The 15,517-nt window shown below is 47.3% G+C and overlaps 1 protein-coding gene across 4 annotated transcripts in view; it reads left to right on the top strand.

The window, feature by feature from the left end:
* Nucleotides 1–771: 771 nt before the first annotated feature.
* Nucleotides 772–15,517, top strand: part of ILDR2 (immunoglobulin like domain containing receptor 2) — a gene marked incomplete at its 3' end in the record, with an annotated part of 36,511 nt that continues 21,765 nt past the window's right edge. For all 4 annotated transcript variants that reach the window (XM_084225077.1, XM_084225076.1, XM_084225075.1 and 1 more), the window contains exons 1-3: nt 772–887; nt 9,668–10,000; nt 11,060–11,179. In XM_084225077.1, coding sequence (XP_084081203.1) covers nt 842–887; nt 9,668–10,000; nt 11,060–11,179 — 499 coding nt within the window. In that variant the 5' untranslated portion in view covers nt 772–841. The remainder of the gene's footprint in view (nt 888–9,667; nt 10,001–11,059; nt 11,180–15,517) is intronic.

The following is a 15,517-nucleotide window of genomic DNA, read 5'->3' as shown; positions in this document are numbered from 1 at the left end:
TTATAAAGTTTTCACAGAAACTTTAAAAGTTTTAAGTACAGTTAATGTGTATCCACGTGGGTTTGCTGCGGCCAGGAGAATTTAATGCTCCAGGAGCATTTCTAAGCAACATCCATATTCTAAAATGTCATTTAAGGTTGTATGTGATCCCTTTCTCACAAAAAAAGCCCACAACAAACCAAAACCAAAAAAATCCCCATCCCCTTTCAGTATCACGTTAGCACGAAAACTTAACATCCCGCAACTCGGCTGCCCATTGTTATCAGACAGAACACCTCCTCATCTAAAATTATACTCCTTTTTATCTAAAATTACAACAATTAGCTGCCGTGCCCATGCTGGAAGTGGAAACCCCAAGGGAAATTTAGAACAGGAACCGTCTACGCTCATTTCCCAAGGTATACATTCGGCTAATTTGGGGAGGACAGACGATCGGCGGGGACATTTTCAAGCGCTTACTAGAGAAGTTGTAAGAACCCCGCTAGGCAGCGGGGATGCCGGGGGGCTGCAGGAGTTGCAGAGGAACGTGCCGGGGTGCCCGTAGGCTGAGGAGCGGCACCAGGCAACCGAAACGCGCCCTTGCCGGAGGGAGGGAGGGCGGGAAGAGAAGCAGTTTCGGGAAGCCGCGTCCCCCTCCCCTCTCCGCCGCCGCCCCCCGCCCGAGCCCGGACAGCGGCGGGGGCGGCCTCGGGGAGCCGGCCCGGGGGAGGAGCGGAGCGGAGCGGAGCCACACGGCGCGCCCGCTCCGCCAGCCCGGCCGGCTCTGCGGGGAGGCGGCTGCCCGAGCGGGGCCGCCCCCGCTCCTCTCCCGCCGCCCCGCGCCGCCTGGACCACTGGGAAGATGGATGGGCACGTCCTGGGATGGATCGTCCTCCTGTGGATCGCAGGTAGGGCCGCGGGCAGAGGCACGGGTGGCCCGGTGACACCGACGTCCCCACTCCGTGCCCAGCCCGCCGGGCTCCGCGGCTTTCCTGAGGGCGAAAACCGGAGGAGGTTTTGGGGAGATGCTGCGGAGGGAGTCGGCGTGGGGCCGGGAGCTGCTCCCGCGGCGTCCCGCGGTGCAGTTTGCGGAGACTTGGCGGAGAGGGCTGGGAACGGGGGGCAGCCGGTGCCTCCCGGCCGGCCGGGGCGCGGGGCAGCTCCGAGCGGCCCCCGGCGCTTCTCTTCCCTCCGCGGTCCCGGCGGCGCTGGGAGAGAGCGCGCCCGTCTCGGGGAAGGGGCAGCCGGCCCGGGGGTATCGGAGTGTCCTTGGCCGCGGTGCGAGAGGGATGGCGACGAACCCCCGGCTCCCCCCGCCCGCCCGTGCCGTGCCGTGCCGGGAACAATTGCAGGAACTTCTCCTTCACCCGGTGTCCTGACCGAACATGCCGTCTCAACAGAGGTGTGAGAGGAGGGGGCTGCCCTGCCTCTGCCCCGGCTTCCCGAGGGCAGAATTCCAGGGGGCCTTCCCCGTGACGGTGCAGTCGCGCCCAGGCCTTTGTGAGCGCAGGACAGAGTTGCCCCCCAGCCCAGCTCGCCGCCCACCGCTCGCCTCGCCGGCTCCCGAAAGGTCGGGCAAGTCCCCCCTAGGGCAGGGGGAGGGGAGCCGGAGAGGAGAGCAGAGAGGGCTCAGTGATGGGGAGAGGGCAGGGGGGACCAGCCGAAAAGGGGCTGGGTCTGAGAGCTGGGCAGCGAGAAGAGGGAAGGGATTACAGCAGGGTGAGAGCGGCGGGGCAGCCGGGAACCAGGGAGAAAGAGAAAGCCGTGTCAGGTCAGGAGCAAGATCTGCCTCCTGTGAGCCGGTGCAGCAGCCAGGCACAGGCAGGAGCAGCAGGCTATAGGAAAAGCTGCAGTAGGATGACTTAGCCAGGCAGGCTGGTTACAGGCTGAAAGAAGAAAAACAGACGCACTTGGGTTAAGTGGCATGTATTTCCCACTCTCACCTATGTATCCCACAGAAAAGACCTCAGCCTCTTCCCTCTTCCTATTCAGATTTAGGATTCTCAAGCAGTAAATTCGGCTTTTAGTCATAACACCTCTCTCCCACCACCCACCCACCCCTTTCCTTGCATTTTCACTCTGAGTCATCCTCAACACCGGTGCCTGCCTACTGCTCCCTTCCAGGGTTTCACGGCCTCATCTGGGGCTTAAGCAGCTTCCAGCTCATTCTCCCTCCCTTCTCTCCTTTCCTCCTTCCCTGCCATTTGGCTGCTTCCAAATGTATCCCACTTCAGTGAGTAGGTCTGGAGCACCAGCGCACCCACAGCTGCCCCCCCTTTCCTACTAGCCATAGTGATGTGCTGATAAATAGCATCTAAGGACCTGCAAAGGAGTACGGGGTGTAGCTAAGCATGACATTACATTCCTCCTTCTTTCTAAAGAGCTTCTTTATCTGGACATGTCAGGCTAATCAGGACTTTTTTATCAAGCTAAAAGGCCGGGCTGTTGACACTTTTCTCCTTCCACTGAGGGCAGTTCACGATTCCTGGCAGTGAGCGCTGTTTGGAGCATGCAGGGTCAATGCAGAGAGAGAGAGGTACCGCTGCAGTGGGAAGACCTTCCAGTTTCCTCTAGCCCTGTGGTTTCGAGACAGGACTGCGTGTGCAGCTGGTGCTGTGGAGAGCTGGCAGGCACAGGCTTCCGGCAGGCAACAGGTTATCCTTAGCTGTGTGCTGAGGGATGGAGGCAGTCCGTGCTCGCCTGCTCCCCTCCAGCCTCCCGCCACTGCTGCCCAGCCATAAATCAGGTGCTGATGTCCTTTCTCACAGCCGACAGAATGCAAATAAGCAAAGGTGTGTGAGTGTGTGCGTGCGTGTGTGCACAGAAGAGGGGGCTAGCAAACATGGATTCGAGATTTTCCTCTCCCCAGTGGCTGTGCAAAGGAATGAAAGGTCTGCACCAAGGTAAGGAGCCCTAATCCAGCCAGAGTGGTACACTCCACTCTGAGAAGAGAAGTGGGGGTTGGGAGGTGGAGGGGCCAGGGGACAGAGTGCAAGACCGAGAAGAAGCAGGGAGACAAAAGGGAGCACGAAAGAGAAGGCTCTCATTCCCTTCTCTCCCCTCCTCCCTCCTCGAGGTGGGCTGAGAAATTTCTAATCAGCACTTTCAGTCCCTTTCCTCCCAGCAGTAATTCCTCTCTGTCCTTTGTTTGTCTTTAATTTTTGGCTCTTGCATTTATCTTTTGTTTGGTTTTGCGCATTGTGAGTTCTTAGGGCAATTTCAAAAAATCCTGTGTGAGGCACAATGGATTTGGTTTGGCTTCTCCCCCTCCTGTCCTGCTCTCCCACGTGCCTGAAGCGAGTGTTTTAATAACAACAGCAAATGGATGAAGAGCAGGTCGTTTTTACTTCTTCCTGTGAGGTCACACGGGTTAAGATATGTGTGGAACTGTGCTCTCATTCTATAAAAAGAAGACACAATTTGCCAAGTATCCTTAGTCCCTGTGTAGAGGCTGTTCTTGTAAATTACTAAGTGCAGCTTGATTCTGGAATGAATCCTCCCCTTGTGTTTACCATTTTCTTATTAATGCTGTAATTTTTAATGCATTTGAAACAAGAGCATAGTGCTGTGCTGGCGACTGAACTTCAGTTTTAGTACAGAACGAGCAGATCAAATTTTTCCTGCCTCACAACTTGGACTAAGCTTGGAAAAATTACAATTAGAAGACTGTCCATGTCAAAATGGGATCTTTTCTCTCTTTTCCACCAGTAATTTAGCACTCAGTCCCTGAATACTGTTGCTGTACCTGTTATTTCCCAGCCACAGTTCAGGAGGGCAGGCAGAGGGGGCATGCTGTAACACAGTTGTGTCTTTGCTGTTTCTGGTCAGCTGACCACACTTCTTGGGAAGGCAGGGAAATGGTTGGACTCTATTACTTGTCTTAATTTAAAGTGTTCATCTGACTTCCCTTGCCTGGCTTCACAGAGCATAGCAAGTGTAGGATAACTGGGAAGAAATCTCGTGTTTTTCTTATTTTTTATTCCTGTGAGGTCACCTTGAGTGAGACTGGCAGTAATGGAAATCTCAATGCCATCCCAAGGACGGGTATTATGGCTCGGTGTTACAAGGCTTGGAGGGATTCTTCACATTTCTTTGCTTTGTTCTCAAGCTTCTGATGAGTGAGATTTCTGGGAGTGATTTCTGGGATGCTGAACCAAGTCTAGATCAGGAGGCATCTGACAACTGTAACAGGTTTCAGACAGCAGTAAGACAGGGTGGGTTTGATCTGGTGTCCAGAGCTGAGATAATTCACCTGAGAGCATCCAGGGTGACTTTTGTGTATGTTTGAAAGGGGCTGTGGTAAGGGAGCCTAACGAGCACAGGGAACCTGATGAAGAGAATGAAGTGAGGAGCAGGGGGTGCCCGGGGAGAGCACCACAGAGACTGGGGAAGAGCAAGGAATAGTCCAATGCCTGCTGCAGTCATTTTGCACTGCCTGGGCTGTCCTACATGGAGTGTTTTGTGTTGAAACTCTGTGCCGTGAGTGCTGACTGTGCAAGGCCGTGCTCTTCTGCAGCTGCTTTGGGTTTTCTCCTTTCCAGGTTAAGTAGCTGGAGAGCTGAGATTCTTGGTTTTGCTATGGAGCTGTTGAAAACAGAACCATGCTTTCACCTCAGCTGCAACTGACTTGTTCAGGCATTGGTTTCTTGCTTCCAAAAAAAGTTGACAATTAGTGGTCACGTTGCTACGAACACAAGTCTGATAGGAACCAGACCAAGACATCCAATTAATTTCCCATAAGCACTGGACACAGTCTGATGCTCATGGCTTTTGTTGATAAATTGCATGGATTGGATTTAGTCCAACATGAGTAGGCAAGAACCTGTACAATACAATCTCAGTGATCCCACTGGCTCTCCATTCATCTGTTTACACATCTCTCTATAATTTCTGACTTTCTGGTCTCAAAGTCCAGACCTTGCCCTTTCTGATTCAAGCTTGATGCACATATGAAAGTATAAATGGTGTGCCAGTATTCAGCAGTGGGGGAGAGAGCACTTTGAAACGATGCATAGTATCCAAGGTACCAAAACCAATGATACTTTTGCCCAACAGTTAATTTTATTTGGGAAGGGGCATAAGCTACCCTAAGGGCGCTGTCTCTTACCAGGGAACAGATGCTTTTCTGCCAAAGCCCTGAGGTAAAGTGTAGGAGTAGCTTTCCAGGGTGCCTGGTTCAGGACTCAGTGATTTCCATTCTGCTGTGTTCACAACTGCCACTCCTGTCAATAAAGGTACCTGAAAATGGGGGATGAAATTTTTGTAGTTTCATAGAATCAACTGTACTCTACCTCAGGCAAGCAGTAGCATGAGCCACATAATTGCAAAGAAAGAGATCAGATGGATGAACAGATAGGCAGACCCATGTGACCTGAAGAATGACGTGTGCTGCCTTCCTTCTGTTGGACTCCAGTCCTGTGTGCTCCAGAAGGATGCAGCCTGAGACATGTTCCACTGAACTACAGTATTGGGCTTCGCCATTACTTCCAGGGTTTGGTCCTTCACATCAATTTTATTCTAACTAGATGATATTTATGATCTCCTCCAACCCAAACCATTCTGTGATTCTGTTCCTAGAGGCTGTGTAGTGAAGTAAAATCTTCCTGGGATTCATTTCATCTCAGGGAGGCATAGGCTTCTCTGGAGGTCAATGGCAAAGCAAAAGCCTCAGTTATCACCTCTCAATTGCCTTCTCTCTTGCTCAGGGAAGGGGCTTAGGAAGATCAGGCACACCAGGCTCAAACCCGCCCTTACAAATATCCCCTCTGTAATCGCTTCCTGGAATTTTCTTTAATCACCAGTGAAATGTATTAGTGGTAGCTTGTGTGTAGTGTTGATTGCATAGTTTGAATGCATAATCTGAGGATAGTTCAGGAAAGGAATCAGAGCAAGGAGACAAATGCACATTGCCAATTGAAACAGACAAACCCCATACAATTATACTTCGGAAGTGTGATTATTTTTAATCTCTTTCTCCGGGAGTGTATGTGTGTATATATATTTGTACAGACACACAAAATCATGGATTCTTTTTATTTTCTAAGAGAAAGGATAACTGTGTTTATAAGATGCAATTGATTAATATTTTCAGACCTTTTTCTTTGGGTTTAGCAGAAAAAGAAGGGAGAAAAGCAGAGCAGTCATGTAGTCATGAGATTCCCAGGAGCTAGATTTTATTCATGTTGAACTTGAAACATTGTGAAATTCACAATGAACAGCTTCCTTCTCTAGAGTGCAGGAATTGCACTTCCGTCATGACTTTGAAGTAAAGGCTAATTTTGCTCTGTCTGCATCAGTCAAAACATAGCACAACACAATTCAGTTTCTTTTTAGTTCTATTTGTATTAAACTAGGCATAGAGCTACCACAGTGCTGTCACTAAGCTTCTCATAATTTTTCACATATTTCACTCTTTTTTTTTTCTCTGCTGTATTAGCAACTCAGAGTTCTGCCCTCTGATACATCTGAGGCTTTTCTTGTCTTGGCTACGCTACATTTTGAGATCAGCAGTTTCTTCTTGGAGGTGAGGAAGTCCTATAATTCCTATGCCTGGACATAACTGATCAGTGTAAAGCCACCATCTTGTCTTCAGGCAATGAAACATCCTGCTGGCCTTTTTGGTGGACACTCTTACAGCAGTGACATACTACATGAATCAATTCCAGTAATTCTTTTTTGGCAGAGGAAATAACAGGTGCATAATTTCCCCATTCAGCCATATATAATTATATATAATTTGACTTAAATAGATCTAAAGTTTCCTCTGCTCCAGTCTCCCAATCTGAGGCACTCTGTTGCTCTTAAATGCTATTCCTGGAAGGAATCCGAAAATAATACTTAAGAAGTTAATAAAGAGCTTGGGATAGGATATAGAACATGGCTGATAATTTTCTGCACATCTCCAAAATGCATTTTGGTAGAAAAAGAATTCCTGTATTTTCCCAAAAGCTGCTTTTCTTTTCTTGATATAGACATTCACATGGGGGTAGGGTGGGGAAAGTTAGTCAGATGAGAATTTGCTAAAGCTCAGCTAATCATTTATTAAAGCAGTCCCTGGCTTGCCAAACTCATTAATCTCATTAACAGGGAAGGAGGGCTGTGGTGCATGGTTAGCTGAGAGCACTGTGTTTTCTAAGCAGCGTACTTGGTTCACAAGGGAAAGATTTAAATATTCAGTGTGTCACTGTTTTATCCCTGAAGGTGAGGTAACGTGATGAGTCACTTGATCAGCTCATGCCACATGCTGGCTCTGGCCTCACACTGTGACGGGTCATGGAGCTGCCAGACACTGGTCTGACATGGACCCATTGGGTTTTCAAGGTGTTCTTCGTGTTTCTTGCACTCAGATGCAACCCAGAAAGTGTGAATCTCTGGAGAGGAGAGGATTAGGTGTCACCACTTGAGTCACCTTGAGAAGCAAGTGGTGGCGTTCCCTTAGTGCCACATGGCCCCTGCACTTGGTCCCTGGGTAAAGGAAGCCTGGCAGAAATATCCCAGCTGCCACTTCCTGAATAATCTCTCTGCCTGTGTCTCAGGAAAGTGCAGGAGCTGCCTCATTCCCTGCCTGTCCTGTGGGAGACCTCAGCTGTGCTTGGTGGTACTCTGGAGAACAGCCACACTTCAGCGTTTGGATTTGGGTCCAGGCACTTCAGGCAAAACTGATAACCTCCTGTGCAACTTCCACATGGCACAAGCACAATGTGCATGGTGTCCTGCATTCATTATTTGCATAATATAGCATTTCTGTGCAAGTGCCAGAGCACCCTTGTGCTCCTCAAGCCTTCACATAGTAGTCCCCAAGGTCAAATCCTGTCTATATGAGTATCTCTATTAGTATCAGTGACCACCTCGCCTCTCTGTAATAAGCTTTCCCCTAGGTTCTGTCCATGCTTTGTTTTCTTCTCCAGCTGGGATTTATAGACTTCATTGTGCTTTACAGTCCACTGCAGACAGTGTATCACTGCAGACAGTGATAACTTGTTGAATTTAATATTCACTGTTTTATCAGCCTCTTCACTTTCTTCTGGTTCTGAATCCTGATCATGCAATCTCTGCTCGCTCTTGCTTTTCAGGTCTGCAGCTGTCTCCAGCTTGACCTTGTCTCTTCATGCCTGCTGTTATACAGTTGATGCCTTTATTGCTCTCTGTCTGCTTCAAGCTCCAGTGCTTTAGTCTGTGCCTTCCCCCCCTCCCCATTCTAAAGATATCTCCTGTCATTTCACTTTCTTTTGCCAATTTCCATCTCCTTTTCATCTCTGCTTTCTGGAGTGGGTGGGTTATTTTTGCTGACTCCATTTCCTCTCTTCTCTACATCATTTCTCAATCTCTTGCAACCTGACTGCAGCCCTTTGTACTTATTTTGACCTGGGCTGAAACACCTTCTCCAGCTTCTTCCAACTAAATGCAAGTTTCCTGATTGTCATCCTGTTTATCATTCTGCTTCTTATATTTGCTCTGATAGTTTATATTTACTCTTTGTTCTTCTTTCTTGCATTTTCCCTTCTCTTCTACTGATTATTGATATCAGGAAGTCTTTCTTTGTCCTTAGTGTTTTCATTCCTCACTAAGCTTCCTCAAGTCCACCAGTCCCTTCTGCAGATATTATGTAGACTTTCTCTTCTGCTTTGTTGTCTTGAGTATTTCTTTGTATTTCCTCTTTTTCCCTGTTTCCCTATGTGTTCCCTCTTTTCCACCTGCTCTGGGTGAGGGGTGTGGTAATACCAACATTTTCCATACTGAACCTGATTCCCTTTTTCTGGTGTTGTGTGAGTGCTTTCAGACATTGCTGCCTGCAGCACAAGGAGGGAATCAATGAAGGGCATGTGGGGGAGTTTTGGCCATATCCCTGTGGGTGGATGGAGGGCCTCACTCTCTAGAAGGCTGGCATTGCTCACTGACTCTCCCTCAGCTATACAAGGGTGTAATAGCAGTCCCCTGCATCTTCTCTGGGGCCTTGATGCATCAGGTCAAGGCTGCAGCTCTCCTGTCAGCTGCTAGGTAAACATTATTTGTTGAGATCCCTCTCCTCCCTGGGAATGTGAAAAACTTGAGGTTTTGGACCCTTTTTCTCCACACCTCCCACATGGAGCAATTTGCCTCAGTGCTACTTGCCAGCCCTGGGAGGAGCTGTGTGATTTGGATCCACTCCTTTGTGCATCTCTGGAGTTTGGCAGAGCAGGCAGCACTAACTGGGCACCCGTGCAGAATGTGCTGGTCCAGGCACTGTATGTTGCCTGACTTGTAAAGAAGAGGTGTGGTGCCACTGAAATGGGGAGGGAGGTGACTTATTCTGCAGTGGGATTGTCGTGAACTCAGGATCTGGCCCTTTGGCTGACCTGCTGTACAAGTGGAGCATGGCCATCCCTAAAATACCTCTTTCTTTTGAACCTGCCCCAGAAGCTGTGAATCATCACACAATTGTGTTAGGGCTTCTGTAGCACAAGGATGCTACATTTGAGCCTTCAGCCCTATCTTGCTGTGTTTTTCTTTGTGACTGTAAGCCATGAAAAAGCAAACTTATTTCTGCTGCCAGCATCAGTGCTTACATACATTGAGGAGTGTTGCTCCCTAGCACCTGAAACAGATGGACAATTTTATGTATGTGAAGAGAATAAGGCTGTGATAAAATGCAGTAGCTCCCTCTTCAAGCAGTGCCAAGACATATGATACTCATGTTTTTGTCTTCTAGCTGAGGTGGAAGGGTTGCAGGTCACTGTGCCTGAGAAGAAGAAGGTGGCCATGTTATTTCAGCCCGCTCTGCTTCGCTGCCATTTCTCTACTTCTTCCACCCAACCAGCTGTGGTACAGTGGAGGTACAAATCCTACTGCCAGGACCGGATGGGAGAAGCTCTGGGTATGGTGACTTCTGGTTTGCAAACAATGAGCAAGAGGAACCTGGACTGGGATCCCTACCTGGACTGTGTGGACAGCAGGAGGACAGTCCGTGTCGTGGCCTCCAAGCAGGGATCTGCCATCACCATAGGAGACTTCTACAAGGAAAGGGACGTCAGCATTGTCCATGGTAACTCTCTTACCCCAGGGATGCTTGGTGGGGGCTGGAATGGACCCTCAGCAATTTGGGACACTGGAGTCTGGCAGTACTTGTTCACTTGACTCCCTCAGAAAAAGCTGTGGGAAGGGAGCTCTTGTATGTCAGACATTTAGGATTCAGCCAGCCAATCCTAGACCCAAAGGTCTTCCTAAACCCAAAGGTCTTCTCCTTTGGTACTTCCCTTCAATTAGCTCTAGGTCTTCAAATACAGTATCCTTTTTTCTCTTCCATGAAGTGGAAGCTTTTTATTCCTGACTTCTGCATATTGCTGTGTATATAGATTTTCCTTAGCAAAGGAGTGGCAGCAAGAGATACAAATTCAGTCTCTGCAGGATAGGTTTTTCTTCCTTGCAAATGCCACTGCTGTTTTCCTAGTTCTGAAATACCAAGATTATCCTACACCTCATGTTTGCTCAGCCACAGACTTCAGCTTACCCTGTCATGAACCTAAACCCACACAGCCTTGGGCAGAGTGAAAGGAAGAGATTTCTATGGGGCAAAGTCAGGTTGGGTGGAGATGAGGGATGGCAGGGCCTTAAACATTTTTGTCTGGAAGGCTGTGTGAGACAACTTGTCCCTTGAAAGTACAAGGTGTCTGATTGACTGGGGAGACCACCTAGCCAGAAGGGGAGGCTCCTTGGTGTGGAGAGCATGGGATCAGCCTCACAAGAGGGAGTGTTTTCCTTTGTCTGTGTGTAACCTCTTCACAAATGACTGAGGTGCTGTAGAGGAGACACTGTCTAAGCCCTTCTTTCATGACAAGGAATAGTCACCTGGGTGACAGGAAGGACAGAGAGACATTCATGACCCCTCCTGCTCTTGGCACTTGCAGGGTGAGCTGCCTCTGCAGCATTATCTGTTTTCTCACCTACAGCCACAGTTTTTTCCTGAATACTGTGATATTCTGGATAAGGCTAAACCTTCTTCTTAGAAAGGAAATGAGATGGATTTGGAACACAGAGATGGACCCAGTGCATTCTTCCTGTAAGTGTTGGAGGGAAAACCTGACTTTTCTTTTTTACCTTCCAGATGCAGACCTGCAAATTGGGAAGTTGATGTGGGGAGACAGTGGCCTCTATTACTGCCTTATTATCACACCAGATGATGTGGAGGGCAAGAATGAAGAATCAGTGGAGCTGCTTGTGCTTGGTGAGGCCTCTTGTCGGGCTGCTTTTTTGGCAGATACCTGATGCATCTTTCCTCCTGCTCTCTTGCTGTCTCTCCATCCCTGTGCACTGTATTACTATGGGTGTAAGAGCTATGTAAAACAGTCCCTGCAGCACTGTCACCATTGCCTTGCACCTTGTGCAGTCATTCACACCTAGGCAAAGTGGGTGGCAAATGCTACCAAACCAGAATAGTAATGTTTACACCCACACTGCTCACACGTTACACAGGCGTAAATGACTGCAGAGAGTGCAGGGCTATGGAAAGGCAGAACCCTTGTTTTTAAGGGATAAAACAAAAAACTTGCAGCAAAATGAACACTTGAGACAGAGTCTTTTAACAGCAGACACCCAGAAGACATCAGATCCTGTGATTTTTGCAGTCCTCTTCCCACTCTTCTGACCTGTGAGGCTCACAAGAAGCATTGTGTTGAATGTGTCAGTTTGGGAGATTTTTTTGTGTGCCCAATAACACTTGTCCAGTTAGAGGTGCAATTTCGCAGTCATCCTAATCAGGTCTGTCCTGGTGCTGCCACTAACAGGACCTACCCTCTCTGTGGTGTGTCTGCTTGGCTCTGCTTAAGTTCTCTTGAGTAGTGTGCTGAGCAGGATCAGTTTCTTCCCTATTTGCAGGGTTTGCTTTCAGTGGTGGCTTCCATGATACAGCTCAATGTAAAGGTCAGAAAAGCAGCCATTCCAGCTAGAGGAGAAGAGCAGAGTGAAATGGGCCTTTCAGGGACTTTTGTTGACATGCCTGGAGCCAGCTGTAGTACTTCAACCCTAGATGCCCCAGGAGAGCAAGACAAGCTTTTCCCAATTTCCCTTAAGACCTCACCATGGCTCTTGTGTGTACAGATCTGTGCATCCTGTGATGGAAATATTAAAAAGTTTGGGTTGATAGTGTGTAGGTGATCTGTGGAGGTGTACAGCAGAACATGTCTGTCAAGCATTCCCTTGATCTCCTACCAAAGGTCAGAGTTTAATTGGTGTTTATATTTGGAGCTGTAGTTATCATCACCAAGTAAACCAGACTGAACGGGTGAGTGGCTGTCACAGTGCTGTTGCCTCTCCTCACCCCTGTAATGTCAGCCAAACAACGGACAGTTGGAGTGGAAGGTCAGAGAGTGGAAGGTCAGTCTGGTCACTCCAGAAAACAGTGTCACACGCCTGTGTAAATCCACAGTGTGACGTCTGTGTATCATCTGCCACTTAGTATCAGGCCCAGGACCAACCTGTGTGAGTTCAGGTGAGGTTATTTCTGCCAGGTGGCAGTGGTAGCTGTTAAAATCCTCTCCTGAGGTCCTGTGTCTCTGTAGTGATGAGCTGCTGAATTTTTGTCCCTTTTTCACCTTCCTGTCTAGGATTTGGTGTCTTCCTCTTGCATATCTACAACTGTGCTCAGACGCCAGTGATGAAAAAGTACCATGGTAACAGGAAGAATTGGTTTTTCAGTGTGTACAGAAGGCTGTGGGGAGAAGACACAGAAATCCCCTCCTCTTGAGCTGGCTTGATGTCTCTGCCCCCAGTTCATTGTGGTTATGTTGGGGGACACATGTAGCTTACGCTGCATCACCCTTGACCACATCTTCTTTTCTGTTCTGCCTCTGGGCCTGACCTTGCACTTGATGCAGCTCTGCCAAGTTTGGCAGCAGCATGAAAGCAGACTTGTCGTGGGCTTCCTTCTGCCTCATGCTGTTAGGCAGCTTCTGTATATTGCTTTTCCTGGGTAGAAGCAACATTCCAGCTTTTGGTGCAATCCAGGATTACCTACCTGTTTTCCTCCTTCCCCCTCTTCCCCTTCCCACCTTTTTCTTTTTCTTTTTCTTTTTCTTTTTCTTTTTCTTTTTCTTTTTCTTTTTCTTTTTCTTTTTCTTTTTCTTTTTCTTTTTCTTTTTCTTTTTCTTTTTCTTTTTCTTTTTCTTTTTCTTTTTCTTTTTTTCTGCCTTTGCTGTTACTTTTTTCTTTGTTGTCCTTTATCTCTTACTATTGATGGCTAAAGGATGAAGCAGCCAGTGATGAAAATACTGTTTCTTAATATTCTGCATATTTTGGGATGTTTTTTGTTCCAATTGCTTGGAGAGAGACACTGAATACAGATGTAGATTGTAGCATTTTTACAGTCCTAGAGGACATGTGATAAAAGGGTTTTGTTTGCTGTTCTGCTGCTCTTTGGGTGGAACCCAGATTCCCTGTTAGAGAGTTTGGAGCAGCAGAGGGATAGTGTGTGTGAGAGATGCTATGATTCCCAGAGCACATTGCTGTTTGCACCCTGCTGACAGTGGTCTCTCAGATACAATTTACATTGCTTATTTTGGGGTTGCTGCATGATTTCGGCATAAATTAGAATTTTGAATAGAACAGAGGTTCTATCCACTCACGTTATCCTTGGGGTGACAGAAAAATCAGAATGGAAAAGGAAACAGGAAAATATCCCTTCTTGTGGTTTCATATTAATGCCAGGATGAAAGTGCAGTTTAATATCACATTGAAACCATGAAAGGACTGAGAAGCAAAAATGGTGGATGTCATACTAATAGCATCAATAAATTAATGGAAGTTTGTTTAGCTAGAAGTGCATGGGCCTGCTTTTTATACAGTGAATCATACCATGAAAAATTGATCAAAAGGCACTTTATCACGACTTAGAGCAAAATCTAAAACCTGAGCAAATTACAGTATTTCCTTTTTTTCTTAGGAAAGCCATTACAGAGACCATCAGTGACCTCTTAAGTAGCCATGGAGCCTGGGTCATGATGGGATTGCATTTTGGGTGTTGTCACCTGGACGTGTCATGTTGACACACAGAGCTGCTGGTCAGCTCTGGGTCGCATCAGGGAATCCCATGTGCTGTCTTCATGTCACACTTATTTCAGAAAAGCATACAAGCATTTATTTATATCCATTTGTGCTCAGCAAAGCTGATAGGATTTGTAAAGCATACCTAATGTTAGGCATGTGCTTATTATGTACTTTGCTGAAAAGACCATTCAGTATCTTTTGCTTAGTCAGGGATTTTAACCCTCTCTAAGGGAATCAGTGCGGGTGAGGGAAGAGGAGTAGCAACGTCTGTCTCATAAACACAGGAGATTGGCTGGTGGTGAACCTCCTCTTCAGTAAGGAGAGAATTTAAATTAAAAAATACTATTACACATTTATTATATTTTAAAAATATACTTGAGACCTTATTATTCTTTGCAACTGTCTGAAAGGAGGTTGTAGCAAGGTGGGGGCTCATCCTTAAGCTGGGCCAGAAGGGGGCTCAGGTTGGACATCAGAAAGCATTTCTTATAAAAGTTGGTTAAACATTGGAATGGGCTGCCCAGGGAGGTGTTGAAGTCACTGTCTCTGAGGTGTTTAAGGAAAGACTGGATGTGGCGCTCAGTTCCATAGTCTGGTGGTGTTTGGTCACAGGTTGGGCTTGAAGATCTCAGAGGTCTTTTCCAACCTAAAAGACTCTGTGATTCCCTGATATATGTGCATTTTGATGGCATTTGGAATCTCCAAACAGGATGTAGTGTGCTGGAAACTGTATGAACTCTGCTTCTCCAGCAGACTGGTCCAGAACTTAGCAATTCCACATCAGCAATCAAGTGATACTCCCTGCACTCGTGTGTTTTATTAGAAAAGGAGAACCTTTGCTGACATTACAGCTGTGCTAATGAATCCCTTTGAAATTTTATACATTTTATTTTTTAAACTTTTTAATGTGATTGAATCTAAAAGGCTGAATCCTAAATTGAAGAAGGTCTACATTTCTGTCGTAGTAGCTGGCAGCTAATGTCCTGCTTCTTGAAACACAGACAGTGCTATTAATCATATTGTTATTTGTAGCCCCTGTGTATTGCTTTTTTATATGAGAATGTCAATGGACTTCAGTAAAGTAATTCATTGCTGCCTTTCTGAAGGGAACTGCACGTGTACCCGTGCAGGGATGCAGCGTGCCTGGAGTAACATTCAAACCAGAAATACAGGGCAGTGTCAGTGTCATCCTAGCTTTGTGTCACCAGCTCACATCAGGAAGGAGTCCAGCTTCATTGCATGGCCTTGCATGCAACCCAATAAGCCTTCCCAAGAGCCAGAATTTACTGACCAGGTGCAGGGACCTATGGAAGCTGCTACACTGTTCCCTTCCCAAGCTGGAACAGCTACAGAGCAATGCCTGTACCTACGGCTCAGTGCAGCTGGGCACCCTGGAACCCATAGGTCTGTGCAGGCTCAGTGATGTTTGCATTCTGAGATTTTGCATAGCTTAGACATGCTCCACAAAACAGTGGCTCCATTCCCTGGGAGGTTCTGGAAGAGGCCAGAAAGTGCTCCACTA

This window comes from Fringilla coelebs, assembly GCF_963513975.1.
Source record: "Fringilla coelebs genome assembly, chromosome: 2".
NCBI classification, from domain to species: Eukaryota; Metazoa; Chordata; class Aves; order Passeriformes; family Fringillidae; genus Fringilla; species Fringilla coelebs.
This window is presented reverse-complemented; position numbering and strand designations above follow the sequence as displayed.